Source organism: Schistocerca piceifrons, chromosome 2 (assembly GCF_021461385.2).
Source record: "Schistocerca piceifrons isolate TAMUIC-IGC-003096 chromosome 2, iqSchPice1.1, whole genome shotgun sequence".
Taxonomy (NCBI): domain Eukaryota; kingdom Metazoa; phylum Arthropoda; class Insecta; order Orthoptera; family Acrididae; genus Schistocerca; species Schistocerca piceifrons.
Genome location: NC_060139.1, coordinates 857,260,233 through 857,276,502, shown reverse-complemented (window position 1 = coordinate 857,276,502; position 16,270 = coordinate 857,260,233). Strand labels below are relative to the sequence as shown.

General features: G+C 42.4%; 1 protein-coding gene across 2 annotated transcripts in view; it reads left to right on the top strand.

Annotated features, from left to right (window-relative positions):
• LOC124775127 (phosphatidylinositol 4-kinase beta) overlaps positions 1 to 16,270 on the top strand; it is a 284,386-nt gene that overhangs the window by 231,414 nt on the left and 36,702 nt on the right. The window contains exons 1-3 of one of the 2 annotated variants that reach the window (XM_047249967.1): positions 9,885 to 9,985; positions 11,935 to 12,145; positions 14,076 to 14,737. In XM_047249967.1, the coding sequence (XP_047105923.1) occupies positions 11,976 to 12,145; positions 14,076 to 14,737 (832 nt within the window). In that variant the 5' untranslated portion in view covers positions 9,885 to 9,985; positions 11,935 to 11,975. Of the gene's footprint in view, positions 1 to 9,884; positions 9,986 to 11,934; positions 12,146 to 14,075; positions 14,738 to 16,270 lie in introns of those variants that run through there. The other variant, XM_047249966.1, reaches the window with a different exon arrangement.

The window sequence follows — 16,270 nt, the reverse complement described above, 5'->3', positions numbered from 1 at the left end:
AGTGGTGGGTTCTTTACTTGCTCCGAGAGGGGAACAAGTGGGAACTACACTCATGCTCATAAATTAAGGATGTGGCACTACACAAAACTGGCGCTAATAGCATAGGTACAGAGGGAACACACACGACACAGATCTGTAAGTCCACGGTATTGGTGATAAGTTGAGAAAAGCGTCCAGAAACACATGTGCTACAAAACGCCACTGTTTCCTGCGCATGTACCCCGACATCAACATGGGATATGATCACCATGCACAAGTACACAGTCCGCACAACGGGTTGGCACACTCTGGATCAGGTGGTCGAGCAGTTCCTGGGATCTAGCCTCCCATTCTTGCACTAGTGCCTGTCGGAGGTCCTGACGTGTCGTAGGTGTTTGATGACGTGCAGCGATACGTCGACCGAGAGCATCTCAAACGTGCTCAATGCGCTTTAGCTCTGGAGAACAGGCAGGCCACTCCATTCGCGTGATATCTTCTGTTTCAAGGTACTCCTCCACGGTGGCAGCTCGATGGGGCCGTGCGTTATCATCCATCAGGAGGAAGGTGGGACCCACTGCACCCCTGAAAAGGGGTGTATGTGCACCAATCATAATCCCACCCCACACCATCAAACCACGACCTCCATACAGGTCCCTTTCAAGGACTTTAGGGGGTTGGTATCTGGCTCCTGGTTCACGCCAGATGAAAACCCGGCGAGAATCACTGTTCAAACTATACCTGGACTCGTCCGTGAACATAACCTGGGACCACTATTCCAGTGACCATGTACTGTGTTCTTGACACCAGACTTTACTGGCTCTCCTGTGACCAGGTGTCAGTGGAATGCACCTTGCAGGTCTCCGGACGAATAAAACATGTCTGTTCAGTCGTCTGTAGACTGTGTGTCTGGAGAAAACTGTTCCAGTGGCTGTGGTAAGTTCCCGATCAAGGTTACCTGCAGTACTCCGTGGCCGTCTGCGGGCACTGATGGTGAGATATCGGTCTTCTTGTGGTGTTGTACACTGTGGATGTCCCGTACTGTAGCGGCTGGACACGTTTCCTGTCTGCTGGAATCGTTGCCGTAATCTTGAGATCACACTTTGTGACACATGGAGGGCCCGTGCTACGACCTGCTGTGTTTGACCAGCCTCCAGTCGCCCTAGTGTTCCACTCCTCATAACGTTATCAATGTGTGTTTTTGAGCCATTTTCAACACAGTCACCATTAGCACGTCTGAAAACGTCTGCACACTCACTCGCTGCACCGTACTCTGACATGCACTAACACACCTCTGCGTATGTGGACTGCTGCCAGCGCCACCGTGCGACGACCGCAGGTCAAATGTACCGCATGGTCATACTACGAGGTGATTTAAACCCACAAACCGCCCATCAGAGCATTGTTTCACCATGTATCAGCATTATCCTTAGTTTATGAGCATGAGTGTAGAACGGATAAAGTATTAGTTCACTCTATTACGATAGATGTATAATAATTTACTTAACTTTTTATAATCCATTTTCACAGGAATGTTCTGAGTATTTACAACAGTCTCTGAGTGTTAAAGTATCACCCAGATACAGGCAAATTTACGAGACTTTGCTGAAGTACATAGACATCATGTTCACAGTAAAGTTCAACACAGTACTTGAAACACACTGGTGCTGTATCTAAGACAGTGTTGTTGTCTTAATCGTTGGTCACGGACCCCGTGCTGAGTATTGCTCTGCTCGGCTGCATATCGGCGTCTCGGTGCGGTGACGTCGCTAAGCTGAGAGAGGGTGTGGCTTCACCAAAACGCCTCCCATTTGTTGTTTGCAGTATGCAGCGAGATAGCGTTACCTTACGCCGTATCGATGCGAGGTGCCGACTTTGTTTACGGCATCGTAATCTGTGGACAATACCACAAATATTGGTAACCTAAAGAAGCAGCATGTGAAACCGTATCAGGTGCAGAATGCGCCGGCGTGCAACTCCCCCGCGGACACCTTCTCGCGACGTTTCGTTTCCGCAGTCTTCCGTAACCTCGTCAAGAGATTTCGGTTGCATGCTGCTATGCTGATTTTCCCATTAGCAGCATGTAATGTTACCACTACACCATGTTAGCCCCGAAAACCACTCGACATCACATTGTTTGATGATGCCGGGGGGGGGGGGGGGGGGGGGGGGCTTCTTGTTTCTCGGTGGTGAATCCACTTGTTTGGCACTGCTTGCCCACGGAACAAAATGTCGTGCAAGAGTTTCAGAACTGGTCCACTGATTTTTCACTTTTCCACCGTCGCCTGGATTGTGCTACGCCTGTCTTCGAGCACCAAGGCCGCCACTTGCCTTGTGATTATCGGTTCTTCACAGAGGGATGTTCTACCATTTCGTTCTTCGTCATTCAGACTTGCAAACGTCTGCGACGCTACCTAAATGCTGGATCATATGATGGTGCATTCTTGCCGCACGCTACAGTCTGGAACCGCGCAACCGCTACGATCGCAGGTTCAAATCATGTCTCGGGCATGGATGTGTGTGATGTCCTTAGGTTAGTGAGGTTTAAGTAGTTCTTTGGCACTGGGTTTTTAATATGCACGTAGATTGCAGACGTATACCTGCACTAAAAGAAAAAATTAATTACGTAACTTCATTTTTCAAAGTGATGATTAAAACTTTATGACTAAAGCCCTTGTAAAAATTCGTCTCCACTAGCAGCAGCTTTTGAACTGGTGTGCAAATCTTGAGGACGAAAGTAAATTTCGCGTGAGGTGTCAATGCTAAGTAACATAGCGCGATGAAAGAACTGCTATAGTGTAGTACATGAGGTAACAGAAAGAAATGCGCAATGAGACTAACAGTAAAGATAATTTTATTCAAAGACAATAATTAGACTGAAGTCACCGCGATTTATGATAGTCCCCTGGACATTACAAAAGGCGGGACACGGATCTCAACACTGCCGTCCGGCGACACCACAGTGGTGTCGTGTGCATAGTATCGCACAGTGTCCGGTGACAGTACTTTAGTATCTTTATCATTCTGCTGGTGTTTTGTTTAGGTGACAATACGTTACGCAGGTCAACAAGTTTTTTTTTGTTTTGTTTTTATAAGAACTTGTGCACTTTCACCATGGCAGACGAAAGAGACGATACGATTATTTACGATGAATGCGCGGACGTCTTGTATGACGTTCCGGACGACTTGGCCGATTGGGAAGAAGACATTGGATATCAAGAAAATGAAAGTGAAGCAGAATCGTCGGAAGATAGTGAAATACGTCCAAGAAGAATTCGGCGAACGTTACGGTTGCCATCTGATTCGGATTAATCAGACGAAGAAGACAGACTATAATTTACCGAGGACAAATAATAAATTTGAAGGATCTCCGGATCCACACACATTTCCCAAAGATACACAGAGCGCCGAGGATATCTTAGAATTATATATTGGGAATGATCTACTTGAATATATTAGCAACGAAACCAGCAAGTATTTCAGTCAAAATTTCAATAGAAGGAAACTGGATAAAAAAAATGCCAAATTTGTCGACGTTACGAGACCCGAACTTAGAAAATGGTTTGAGCTTGCGATCCTTATGGGAATTGTAAAAAAAGCAAGGATCGATGATTACTGGTAAACGAATCCGTTGATAGAGACACCGATTTTTCGCAAAAAGATGTCCGCAAACCGATTCAGACAAATATTATCATTTTTATATTTTCCGACAACAACAATAAACCGGATAATGCCGAACGGCTTTGCAAAGTGCAATTCGTAACTGATTATTTTTCAAAAAAGTTTGAAGAAACGTTCAATCTAAGTCAAAACATCTCAATTGATGAAGGAATGATTCCGCGGCGTGGACAGTTAAACTCTAAAGTTTGCAATTCGTCGAAAATTACGAAATACAGCATACTCATTCGGATGCTGTCTGATTCGAGTATGGGATACATTTCCTCATTCAAGATATATTCCGGCGCTGAACAACCTTTAGCAAAAACAGTGATGGAACTATTGACAACTTCTTATGGAAAGTGGTATCACCTCTACATGGATAATTGTTATAACAGTGTAGAACTTGCAGAGAAGTAATTTGAAAAGAAAATTCGAGTTTGTGGAACGATACGGCAAAATAGAGGATTTCCGGAAAAATTAAAGGGCGCAAAAGTCAATGTGTGTGGAAGGTTGCCATCAACGGAAAGGTGACAAGCGGCCGGCGACAAGCCAAGTAATCCGAATTAGCGCTGCCGGCGCGAAGCGAATAAATTTATACGAGACTTGCGGACGGCAAAGTGTTAATAGGGGCTGTGATCACGAAGGGCGGCCATGCATGCTCTGCAACGTGGCCCCATGCTGGCCTCAAGGGTGGCGTGGAGTTCTTTTGGTAGGACATTCCATTCTTCCACGAGCGAGTTTCACAGCTACTTTATGGTCGTGAGTGTACGTGGACGCGCTGCAACACACCTCCCCAACACCTCCCACACGTGTTCGATGGAACTGAAGTCCCGGGAAAGAGTGGGGCAGGGGAGAGGGGGGGGGGGGGGGGCTAGAGGAAGTCCATCCATCAAATGTCGTCTAGTACCAAAACGTGTACCTGCGCTTTTCGATGAGGTCTCAGACAGTCATCCATAAAAATGACATCAGGGTTGAATGCACTCCTGAAAAACTGCACACGGAGGGGGAGTACAGCGCACAATAACTTTGACCGATTAGTGTACCATGTTCAAAGATTTGGAGGTCAGTACGCCCATGCAACGTTATGCGTCTCCACACCGTAACAACTGGACCACCAAAACGATCGTGCTCGACAGTGCCGAGACGTGGGAAAACGTAATACGAGGGTCACTCCAAAAGAAATGCACGCTATTTTTTTAAATCCATCTTGTATTCTACGTGTCTGAAAGTTGTACAGTGTGTAGATACATCCTTTAGAAACAATATTTTCATTTCTCCACATAATTTCCATCCCCCTCAACTGCCTTACGCCATCTTGGAACCAGCGCCTGTAAACCCGCACGCTAAAATCCTGGACCATCCTTTAGAAACAATATTTTCATTTCTCCACATAATTTCCATCCCCCTCAACTGCCTTACGCCATCTTGGAACCAGCGCCTGTATACCCGCACGCTAAAATCCTGGACCAACCTGTTGGAGCCACTGTTTGGCAACGTGCACAAGGGAGTCATCTTCTTCAAACCGTGTTCCACGAAGAGAATCTTTCAATTTCCCAAAGAGATGATAGTCACATGGAGCCAGGTTAGGACTGTAAGGCGGGTGTTTCAGTGTTGTCCATGCGAGTTTTGTGATCGCTTCCATGGTTTTTTGACTGACATGTGGCCGTGCATTGTCGCGCAACAGCAAAACATCCTGCTTTTGTCGATGTGGTCGAAGGCGACTCAGTCGAGCTTGAAGTTTCTTCGGTGTCGTCACATATGCATCAGAATTTATGGTGGTTCCACTTGGCATGATGTCCAGAAGCAAGAGTCCTTCGGAATCGAAAAACACTGTAGCCATAACTCTTCCAGCAGAAGGTGTGGCTTTGAATTTTTTTTCTTGGGTGAATTTGCACAATGCCAATCCATTGATTGCCTCTTCGTCTCTGGTGGAAAATGATGGAGCCATGTTTTATCACCTGTCACAATTCTTCCAAGAAATTCATCTCTACCATTCTCATACTGTTCCAAAAGTTCGCTGCATACCGTTTTTCTTGTTTCTTTGTGAGCCACTGTCAACATCCTGGGAACCCACCTGGCACAAACCTTTTTTGACGCCAACACTTTCAGTATTCTGCAAACACTTCCTTCCCCTATCCCAACGTAGCGTGACAATTCGTTCACTGTGATGCGTCTGTCAGCAGTCACCAATTCGTTAACTCTCTGCACATTGTCTGGAGTGTGTGCAGTACGAGGCCTGCCACTGCCAGGACAATCCCCAACATTGCCGTGTCCGCTTTCATCACGTAACCTGCTTTCCCACAGACTAACCGTACTGCGGTCGACAGCAGCATCTCCATACACCTTTTTCAACCTCTTGTGGATGTTTCCCCCTGTCTCGTTTTCACAGCACAGGAATTCTATGACAGCACGTTGCTTCTGACGAACGTCAAGTGTAGCAGCCATCTTGAAGACATGCTGTGACGGCGCCACTCACGGGAAAAGGTTGAACTAAGTTTGAAAACAAGCGGGAAGGATGTATCTACACAATGTAAAACTTTCACACATGCAGAATGAAAACTGTATTTTTACAAAAATAGCACATCCAGGAACAATGCCGAACATGGTCGTTTTGCTGGTCTGGGTGTTACAGCGTGGGGAGGTGTGATCTGCGTACTGACTATCAGATGGTTGAGCACGCTACACTCACCGGTCAGCGTTATCGTCATTCTGTACTTTGCGGAGACGTAGTGTAGCACGTACACATGCACCACCGAGTACCCAGCAGTTGTCAAACGCTCTAGTGGAAGGATGAAGTGCTCTTCCACAAGGAGTCCTTACCAACCTTGTGCTCATCACGGGAGCACGTTTCAGAGGTCGCTGTTCCGTCCGTGGTGAGCACATACCCTTTAAGAACCATGTTCCTTTGTTTATAATGTCTAGGGGACCATCGTTAGTCGCGGTGACATCAGTGTAAGTATTGTCTTTGAATAAAAGTGGCGTTTCTGTTAGTCTCATTGTGTATTTCTTTCAGTTACCTTCTATGCTATAATGTAGCGCTTCTATGTATAGTCCTAGTTTCATCGATCCATGTTCCTTAGCAATGGCACATCATGGGAAAAATGCACACATCAAAAAAGGTTTTGCATCACCCTGGTTCCCAGAACTCCAGAAGGTAGTCATTGACTGTGGATATTCTATCACAGACACAGTCCCCTTGACTGTTCAGAGATGTCGCTAAACCCACCCAAAGATGTAAACAATCATGCATGAGCAGCGCCTATTACACGGAAGGGGTCTGAAAGACTATCAGTTCCAGTCATTCCACCAGAAAGGAGGTACACGGCTCTTGTTGTCTGTAGTTTAACCATGCCTAGACAGTCAATACCGCGGTTCGATGCATCCGTATTCTTACTTTGTGACAGGAAGGGCTCTCAACAAGGGAAGTGTCAAAGTGTCTCAGAGTGAACCACAGCGATGTTGTTCGCACATGGACGAGATACAGAGAGACAGGAACTGTCGATGATATGCCTCGCTCAGGACGCCCAAGGGCTACTACTGCAGTGGATGACCGCTACCTACCGATTATGGCTCGGAGGAACCCTGACAGCAACGCCACCATATTGAATAATGCTTTTCGTGCAGCCACAGGACGTCGTGTTACGACTCAAACAGTGCGCAATAGGCTGCATAATGCGCAACTTCACTCCCGACGTCCATGGCGTGGTGCGTCTTTGCAACCACGACACCATGCAGCGCGGTACAGATGGGCCCAACAACATGCAGAATGGACCGCTCAGCATTGGCCAGCATGTTCTCCAGACTTGAACCCTAACGAACATGCCTGGAATAGGTTGAAAAGGGCTGTTTATGGACGGCGTTACCCACCAACCACTCTGAGGGATCTACGCCGAATCGCCATTGAGGAGTGGGATAATCTGGACCAACAGTGCCTTAATGAACTTGTGGATAGTATGCCACGACGAACACAGGCATGCATCAATGCAAGAGAACGTGCTGCTAGGTATTATAGGTACCGGTGTGTACAACAGTCTGGATCACCACCTCTGAAGGTCTCGTTGTATAGTGGTACAACATGCAATGTGTGGGTTTCATGACCAATAAAAAGGGCGTAAATGATGTTTATGTTGATCTCTATTCCCATTTTCTGTAAGGTTCCGGAACTCTCGGAACCGAAGTGATGCAAAACTTTTTTTGTGTGTGTGCTTTCATCAATACGTTTTGCTTGCCGGCGTACAATGGAGACAATAGTCGCACTCTTCCACGAATGTTGGTTCTCTAAATTTACCCAACACAGTTTCTTCCAAAGCTTAGAATTTAAGTTCCCTAAGCGTCTCTATTCGACGTCCGTGTGGGTCGTACTGACCCTGTAAGATTCTGGCAGCCCGTCCCGGAATTCGATGTCCGATAACATGCCTGCACGATATGAGCCGAGCGCACTGCAGTCGTGCATGCGGAGTCCTTTGCATCACATATTAGCAGAATCCTCTCATCACATGTTAAGTCTTTCATGTGAATTCACATGTACGTCTCATACTCCCATTTCGAATATCGCTTCATAGTATCGCCGCTAAATATTTCATCTATACAGCTACACACATTTACTGTTGATCTCGTAATCGACTTCTGTCAAGAAGAGCCCCATGCCCTATCCTCAAGAAAAAGCACTAGACTTGATTCCCCGAAAAGCATCTTGTTGTGACCATTTCCGCAGCAGATATTTAAATAAACCCTGTATAAATTAAGTGCCCTTTTTCTTCCTGCAATAGTAACATATAGTTTCCAGACAGGCTTTGGGTTTTATATAATGACAATTTCGATGGATTTTTCTTAAACAATATACAGTTTTGAAGAATAAGTCCTTACGTTATGTACAAATTTGAAAAAGTACATGCCATACTTTTTTCATAAATAACATGTTAGTTACAGTTACTTTTGCCTGCTGTGTCAATTTCTGCTTTCCCTCCCCTGTGAGTGAAGTAAAAGGTGGAAGGCGCCTCATTTGCCATTTGAGCACATAAACCACAGGCCAAGATAATATTAACGTATTAAATTGTTTATTACGAAAGCTTAACGTAGACTTTTGAAGTAGTCCGAATAAAAAATTCATAGATATGTTGTAAAATATACTTCTATACTCTGTTATTCTGTAACTCTGTCATGGTCCAACCTAGTATTCGTGCGTTTTCCCAGGACGTCTTGGGATTTCGTTTTTCTGCTCGGAGATTTTCACAGGAAATTTGTATGCTTCAGATGCCTCATTATTAAAAGCGCTGCAGTAACAATGTTCGTCCTATTGTGTGGAGTTATTTTTAGTTTATTGTAAGCAGTATTGTTCCTGTGATTCTTCAGTTTTTCCCGGTGTATTTGTTGCTTGAACAGTCCACGGGTGTACTGCCGGTTCATAGTGTCCAACGAGCACAATATTCCGGCGATCAGACATGTCGCCATCGTCAGGTGCGCTGACGATGGCGACATGTCTGATCGCCGAAATATTGTGCCCGTTGGACACTATGAACCGGCAGTATACCCGTGGACTGCTCGAGCAGTATTGTTCTTATCTGGAATCTTTTGTACTACTATATTGAACAGTGAGTCATGAAACCTGAGTGTCCCTTTGTAGAGATCACTGACCTTTCTGCACACATGTGCATACAGCAACATAAGCATTACTGCTTCGTGACAAGAATTAACCACGAGCGGAAACGAACGCCCAGGGATTGGTATATGTAAGTGACAGAAAGCGGTTTCTTTAGAATAAGGAGCGCTACAGTTGATAAATGTTGAAGGAAAATGTTTAACAGTTTTCGAGACAATTCTTTCAGTTCAATTTTTGACCGGTGTTGAGCAGAAGTCTTACGATGCATTGCGAACGCACACCGACAGTACACCAGACTGAACTAAATCAAAATATTTAAGCGCCACCCTGAAACGACCCCCGTCGCTCCACCCTTCCAGCAATTCCTCATCCCCGTGCCACCAGGAGCGGCCTTACGAATTGAGCTCAGTTAAGTGCAGCTGTACTTTGTGACCTTCCCCACCCAAACATTTTTGTTGTGTACCAACTTAAATCGAATGCGATGTGTTAAAGTAGCTCAATTTTATTAGGCAATCGGTGAAATTTCTGTAGGTGACGGGAATAAAATGTACAGCTTAAAAGTTTGGAGTAGTATAATAATATTCAACGCGTATAACTCATTCTGTTCTCTGACTGTTATTTAATAAGACGGAGGGTATTCAAAGGTTGGCCCCACTGCCAGTCGGTACTAATCTAATATGGCTGTCGTGGCAGAAAGTTGTTACGAATAATACGAGAAACCAGTTGGTCCATCGAAGTGGGTTGATTTTGGTGAGTTGCTTTATATTTATTTACTTATTTTTACAAGGGCAGGTTGTTCTTTACATTTCGTTTGATGCGTTTCGCAGCTGAATATCGAAAGAATGTGTGTGTTTTTGTTGGGCGGTTGTACAAGCTGCTGCATAAACTGCTTCAAAACACGGAAGTGACGGGGAAATATTTATTATTCGTGTTGTGCTGATGTTTTCATGTGTGTTGTGTAATGTATGTAACATTTGTAATCAAATTCTGTTCGCAGATTTTAATAGAATCGGTATGCGTCCTCAGTTGTCACTTGGTCACACCCTAAATGTCAGTCGCACGGCATGCGGGATTAGCGTACATCTACATGTACATGTTTTTAATTTAGAATTTATTGTTATAAGTAGTGTAAAATCTCAACACAAAATGCTTAACATTAGTACCTTACAACGGTAAATCTGCTGTGCGTTAATGAATCCGTCGTTAGTCATAGACTCCAGAAGTCATTCGCCCGCGAACGCAAATTGTAAATAATTTTACACCTGACGGCACAAAAAGAGAAATTTATCACTTGACGTTACCTCATGATCGTTTTTGTAGATAATTATGCCAAGTCCTTTAAAAACCTTACAGTTTTTTTTTTTTTTTTTTTTTTTTTAATTTTCAGTGCATAGCCTACTTGTCTAAAACGAAATCATCAATAAGAGTAGATTAGTTAATGACAACATTTTCTCTTTAAGTCACGCGCTTTGAGTATCAAATTTACGTATTTAGCGTGTATTTTTAGAATATTGTTCTCGTTCCTTGTTTATTAAGACGTTTTATAGTTTTTGTGTGAAAATTATTCATTACTGTGAGCAATCGTTGAAACTTAGGATAATTATTATTCTAGTAGGCCTACATCATCACAAAATTTACAAGACCTTTGTTTATGTTTACGGAAGAGCAGTTTTCTTTATTATGTTAATTGTTTGAGTCTTAATTGTGCTAAAATTAGCACCTCAGCTGTCAAAAGATTAAATTCAGTTGTCTTGAATCTACAGAAGTCTTGCATGTTTGGCTATAATATCAAACGTTTGCTGTAGATTAAATTATGAAAGCAGTAAGTGCTGTATTCATGTAGCACCTTGATTGGTTTTAAACAGTGGCTTATTTCGCTAGCACTTGATGGAAAGTATTAAAGGAGTGGGAGGCTACTTTTTCAGGTATATAATTTGTTTTATTGCAGTGGTGTATGCGGTTGATGTGTGTTATTAGACTTATGTACAAATTCATTTTTCAGTTAGGCCTATGTGATTTCTGTATTACTTATAAAATAGGTGACTAGCACTCAGTTCTGAATGCACTCAGTTCTTTAATTTTGGCAGGCTAAACAGATTATTGGATGTTGTAAATAATATTTTGAACTTAGTGCTTCTTTTTAATGCTGTTTTTTTATTTATTTCTCTGTATGTGGATGTAACATCTGTCTGTTGGCATTTTATTTAGTACAGTCTTCATAGTCTAGCTTATTATTGAAAATGTTTTTATAAAATGCTTGCATGCTCATCTGCAGTCCACATACCTACTAGATGGCAACAACTGAAGTATAAGGGGTTCATTAACTACACACCAGCCACAGTAGATTCTTGTTATACAATCACAGAAGAAACGTTTCTCCGGCATTTCCGTAAAGCTATTCATCAGTTAAATTTTCCAATATAGTTTGTGTCTGGCAGTTGCTTTCCACTACATGAGACTTCCACAGTTGGCAGCTGAATTACATGTTGCATTTATGTAGGCTATTTCATTTACCTTAACCACAAATGAACTACCGTTCTTCAATTGCAATTTCTAGCAGGTTACTCACTTGCTTATGTTCTAGTGTAAGTTTTTACTAAAAAAAATTATATTTCTTCGTTAATAATGTTGAAATTTACATCTAATAAGGCCGATTTTAATATAGAAACACTATCTTAGTCTTATTGCTTTTACAACAGGTCAGCCATGGACGGCAGATGACTATTCTGGCGTTGGCTGTATGATGAGTGGAGTAGCTGCGGGCAAGCAGCCGCCGTCACTAGCTGTGACAAAGCGGCAGAAGCTGGGTACTGGCAATGTACCCCCCGCAGTCCACGGCCGTGCAAATCCTGGCCTTCAGGTGCGACCACGACTCAGCAATCATCAGCGTAATCTCAGCTTGGATTTCCGGTAGGATTTTATTTTTATTTTGACTGTGATATTTAGGGTTAAAGAAAACAGAGACATGATTGTTAATAGTACACCCAACCTTTCACATTCTGTTTTGTTTCTTGAACACACAATCCTTTTAGAAACAAGTGTGGTGGTGTTTTTAGTTACGTACTTGTCCAGTATTCAAAAGATGAAAACAGTTGCCTAATCTTTTACAAGAAAAAGAAATAGAAAATTGTACTATTAGATGACATTGCTATCTCAGTTATGTGGATATTAAAAATCTTGTTATTGTAAAGGAGGAGTGGGAGAGAGGGGGGAGGGGGTATCTGAGAGCAAAATAATTCATGTTTGCAAAGCTGACGCCTGTTAAAGCTATATGATTGACTTGGATGTATCATTGACTTAAGGTATGAATTCATGCAGTATCCAGCATGTGAGTAGATCTCACTGTTGAGTAAAATCCTTTCCTTGACTGTGAGAATTTTTTAATAAAATTATTTTCCATTCATTTCTTGCTACATGTTTTGAAAATGCACAGCACGTTGTGATATTATGAAGATGACATCATTAATCATTTTATGTAAGGAAGTTCGTGTTCGGAGTCTGAAAATTACTGAATTAACTGAAGCGTTCAATAGCACTTTGCCATCTCACAATAAAATTGTCATCTTTCAACCTAACTAGACCTTGCACTACATTACCCACTTTGTCACACAATCTACACTCCAGCAGCTAATACAGACACACAAGAAATATCAGTGTTCAGTTCTCTTTGTTTCCACAAGCATGGTGCCGCACAGTTACAGTGTGAAGCCGACATCTGATATTGGTAGGTTCAGTTAACCCAAACTGTTTTATACTGAAAAATCAAATTCACTTTTGCACAACATAAAGTGATTTTTTAATCAGGCATACCAATTTGTGGCTACAGAAGTTGCAAAAACTAAATTGAGCTTTCTAATCTTATTTTCAGTAGAATGTAAACAAAGCAAATTGTTGTAAGCTTTTAATCATTTTCATTTTGAGGGAGTAGAGAGGTAGGAAGAAGTTACTCCCCAATTGCTTTTCCTTATGGATGTGCACGATTTTATTGTAAGTATTGTATAATTATGACAATCTTACCTTTTCCTTTTCTTTCTTTTTTTTGGTGTTTTGGATTTCAATTTCAGTGTCTCTCTTCTATCAGTATTCCACTGAAGATAGACACAATACCCAATAGTAGTACAGCAAATCAGTGAATAAATATTCATATTGTGCTGCTTAATTGATGTTGTAAAAAGTACCCTTCATTCCTCTGTAGTTATTCATATGGCAGAGTATGTGATTGTGTTGCTATACCACATGCTTGCTGGCAGTGGTGCTCCCTTTTGCTGGTAGACTTGCAGTTTTAAAGTTGTTTCAATATGACAACAGCACATGAAAGAATTAAATCTCAGTGTAACATTATTCAATAAAATCTTCTGTTATCTGAACACTTTGTGTAATTTAAGTATATACAAACTTACAGCCTCAAATATATTGCTAGGTGTTAGTACACATAATGTGGCAGTGATGTGAAGAACTGACACAACTCTTTAGATTAGAGTTTGTTTGCATATTGTATATACACCAGTAGTTAATATATTGTGACTATTCAATGGTAGGCCTTGTGAAAGGTTTTGGCTCCGAAGTATTATTTCTCACCCATCTGATACAACTTTCTACAAAAGATAGCTATTCTAAAGTGGACTGTATTATTTATTCTTATCAGTTATATTTCAGTTAACTTTGGAAATGCAGGTAAAATCAAAGGAAGTTTAAAAATTCATCTTATTGTACTATGGATGACAGTAGAAAGTCCTGATGGGATGTAAATAATTTGAGAAGTAAAGGCAACATTATCTTTGTACTTGAAAAAGAACGTGAACTTGTGCTTCAAACAGCATGTGTTAACTTTTTTTTACAGGTCAATGGGCATTCTACTTCCACCTATATCACAGGTGACAGCAGCTACTACACTGACAATGCATCACCGCAATAGGAGTCTTGACTCTGCATTACAGAGGATTCCTGAAGTCGATGTAACGCCTAGTCCCGAATGTGAACCGTCCGACGGGAGGCTGCCCAAATCAGCTGTGCCTCCCGACGTACCCGTTGCAGGAGTTGCAGTAAGGGCCAGCCCAGTTACCGGTCGAGATCGTGAAGAGATTGCCAGCTTGGGCTCCGACGATTCCGGCATTCTTTGTGGTGGCGGTAGCAGTGACACGACGAGGGAATCCAGTGTACACAGTATAAGCCGCAGCCACGAGAGCCTTGAGTCAGGCTCTGGCCAGGATCATGTTGTCCAAGAACCGGAAGATGTGCCGCAACTGAGTGACAGTGAATCTTCTCCCCCAGTGTCTGTTGTGCAGGCTGCCCCACCCCCCTCGTCGCAGTCTTCATTGACACTGTGTTGTGGTGGTGCTAATACAGAACCTTCTGAGACTGAGAAGACTGCCAGGGAACTTTCACAAGGCAGCGGTGCAAAAGATTTCTTATTAAGGTTATTTGAAAGCAAACTGTTTGATATGTCCATGGCAATCACATATCTCTTCAAATCAAAAGAACCTGGAGTACAGAGTTACTTGGGTGAGTTTTAGCTGATTTTAAGTTTGTGTGTGTGTGTGTGTCTGTCTGTCTGTCTGTCTCTGTGTGTGTGTGTGTGTGTGTGTGTGTGTGTGTGTGTGTGTCAACGCATTTACAGTGTAATGGCATTTCCAGTTAGTGAAAAGAATGAATTTAGGCTGAACTGTAGAATTTCAGACTATAAAGCTGGATGTAAAAATCAATGTAAAATTTGCAACTACAGAGCTGGATGTAAAAACCAATTTTTTGTAGGCCATCCGTAATCTAGTTTTAGGTGCTCAAGCCTGTAACAAGTTAATGGCGGACATGAGGCAGGAAACTGCTGATCCCTGGAGATTCAAAAGCAAACTTTGAGTTCCTTACCAGCTGCTCTTATAGTTCTTCAGACTGTGGATGCAGGGACATAAATTCCCTGTAACTATAATGCTTGTGTAAAATACGTCTCTCTAAATACTTGGTTTGAAGTACTGCGTAAAAAAAAAACACAGCTGAATAGTATAAGGAAGGGAAGAAGTCATTTTTCCAAAGTAGCTAATTTTTCTTACTTATACATACATCTATAAAGTAAATATATCTAAAAACAAAGATGACGTGACTTACCCAACGAAAGCGCTGGTAGGTCGACAGACACACACACAAACACACACACAAAATTCAAGCTTTCGCAACCAACGGTTGCTTCATCAGGAAAGAGGGAAGGAGAGGGAAAGACGAAAGGATGTGGGTTTTAAGGGAGAGGGTAAGGAGTCATTCCAATCCCGAGAGCAGAAAGACTTATCTTAGGGGGAAAAAAGGACAGGTATACAGTATACAGTCGCGCGCACACACACACACACACACACACATATCCACCCGCACATACACAGACACAAGCAGACATTTGTAAAGGCCTTTACAACTGTCTGCTTGTGTCTGTGTATGTGCAGATGGATATGTGAGTGTGTGCGAGTGTATACCCATCCTTTTTTCCCCCTAAGGTAAGTCTTTCCGCTCCCGAGATTGGAATGACTCCTTACCCTCTCCCTTAAGACCCACATTCTTTCGTCTTTCCCTCTCCTTTCCTCTTTCCTGATGAAGCAACCGTTGGTTGCGAAAGCTTGAATTTTGTGTGTGTGTTTGTGTTTGTTTGTGTGTCTATCGACCTGCCAGCGCTTTCGTTGGGTAAGTCACATCATCTTTGTTTTTGGATATATTTTTCCCACGTGGAATGTTTCCCTCTATCATATTCACATCTATAAAGTAATGTAGAAATACTTCCTATAATTATTAGTACATGGAGATCATCACTATTCATAATTTATTGTTAGTATACTTTACAGTTGTTGCCTGTAGTTGGTGTTTCTGTCCGTTAATGTATATCTTAACTTGTCCTGCATCCATGAGGGTTATCCTTCACCAAGTGATTTACTTAACACAATTTATGAATGGATGAACTGAATGTGCAGTCAGATGTTACTCTTAAAGACCCAAGCATAATAACTACTACTATTACCGCTGCTGCTACTACTACTACTACTACTACTACTACTTTTTATT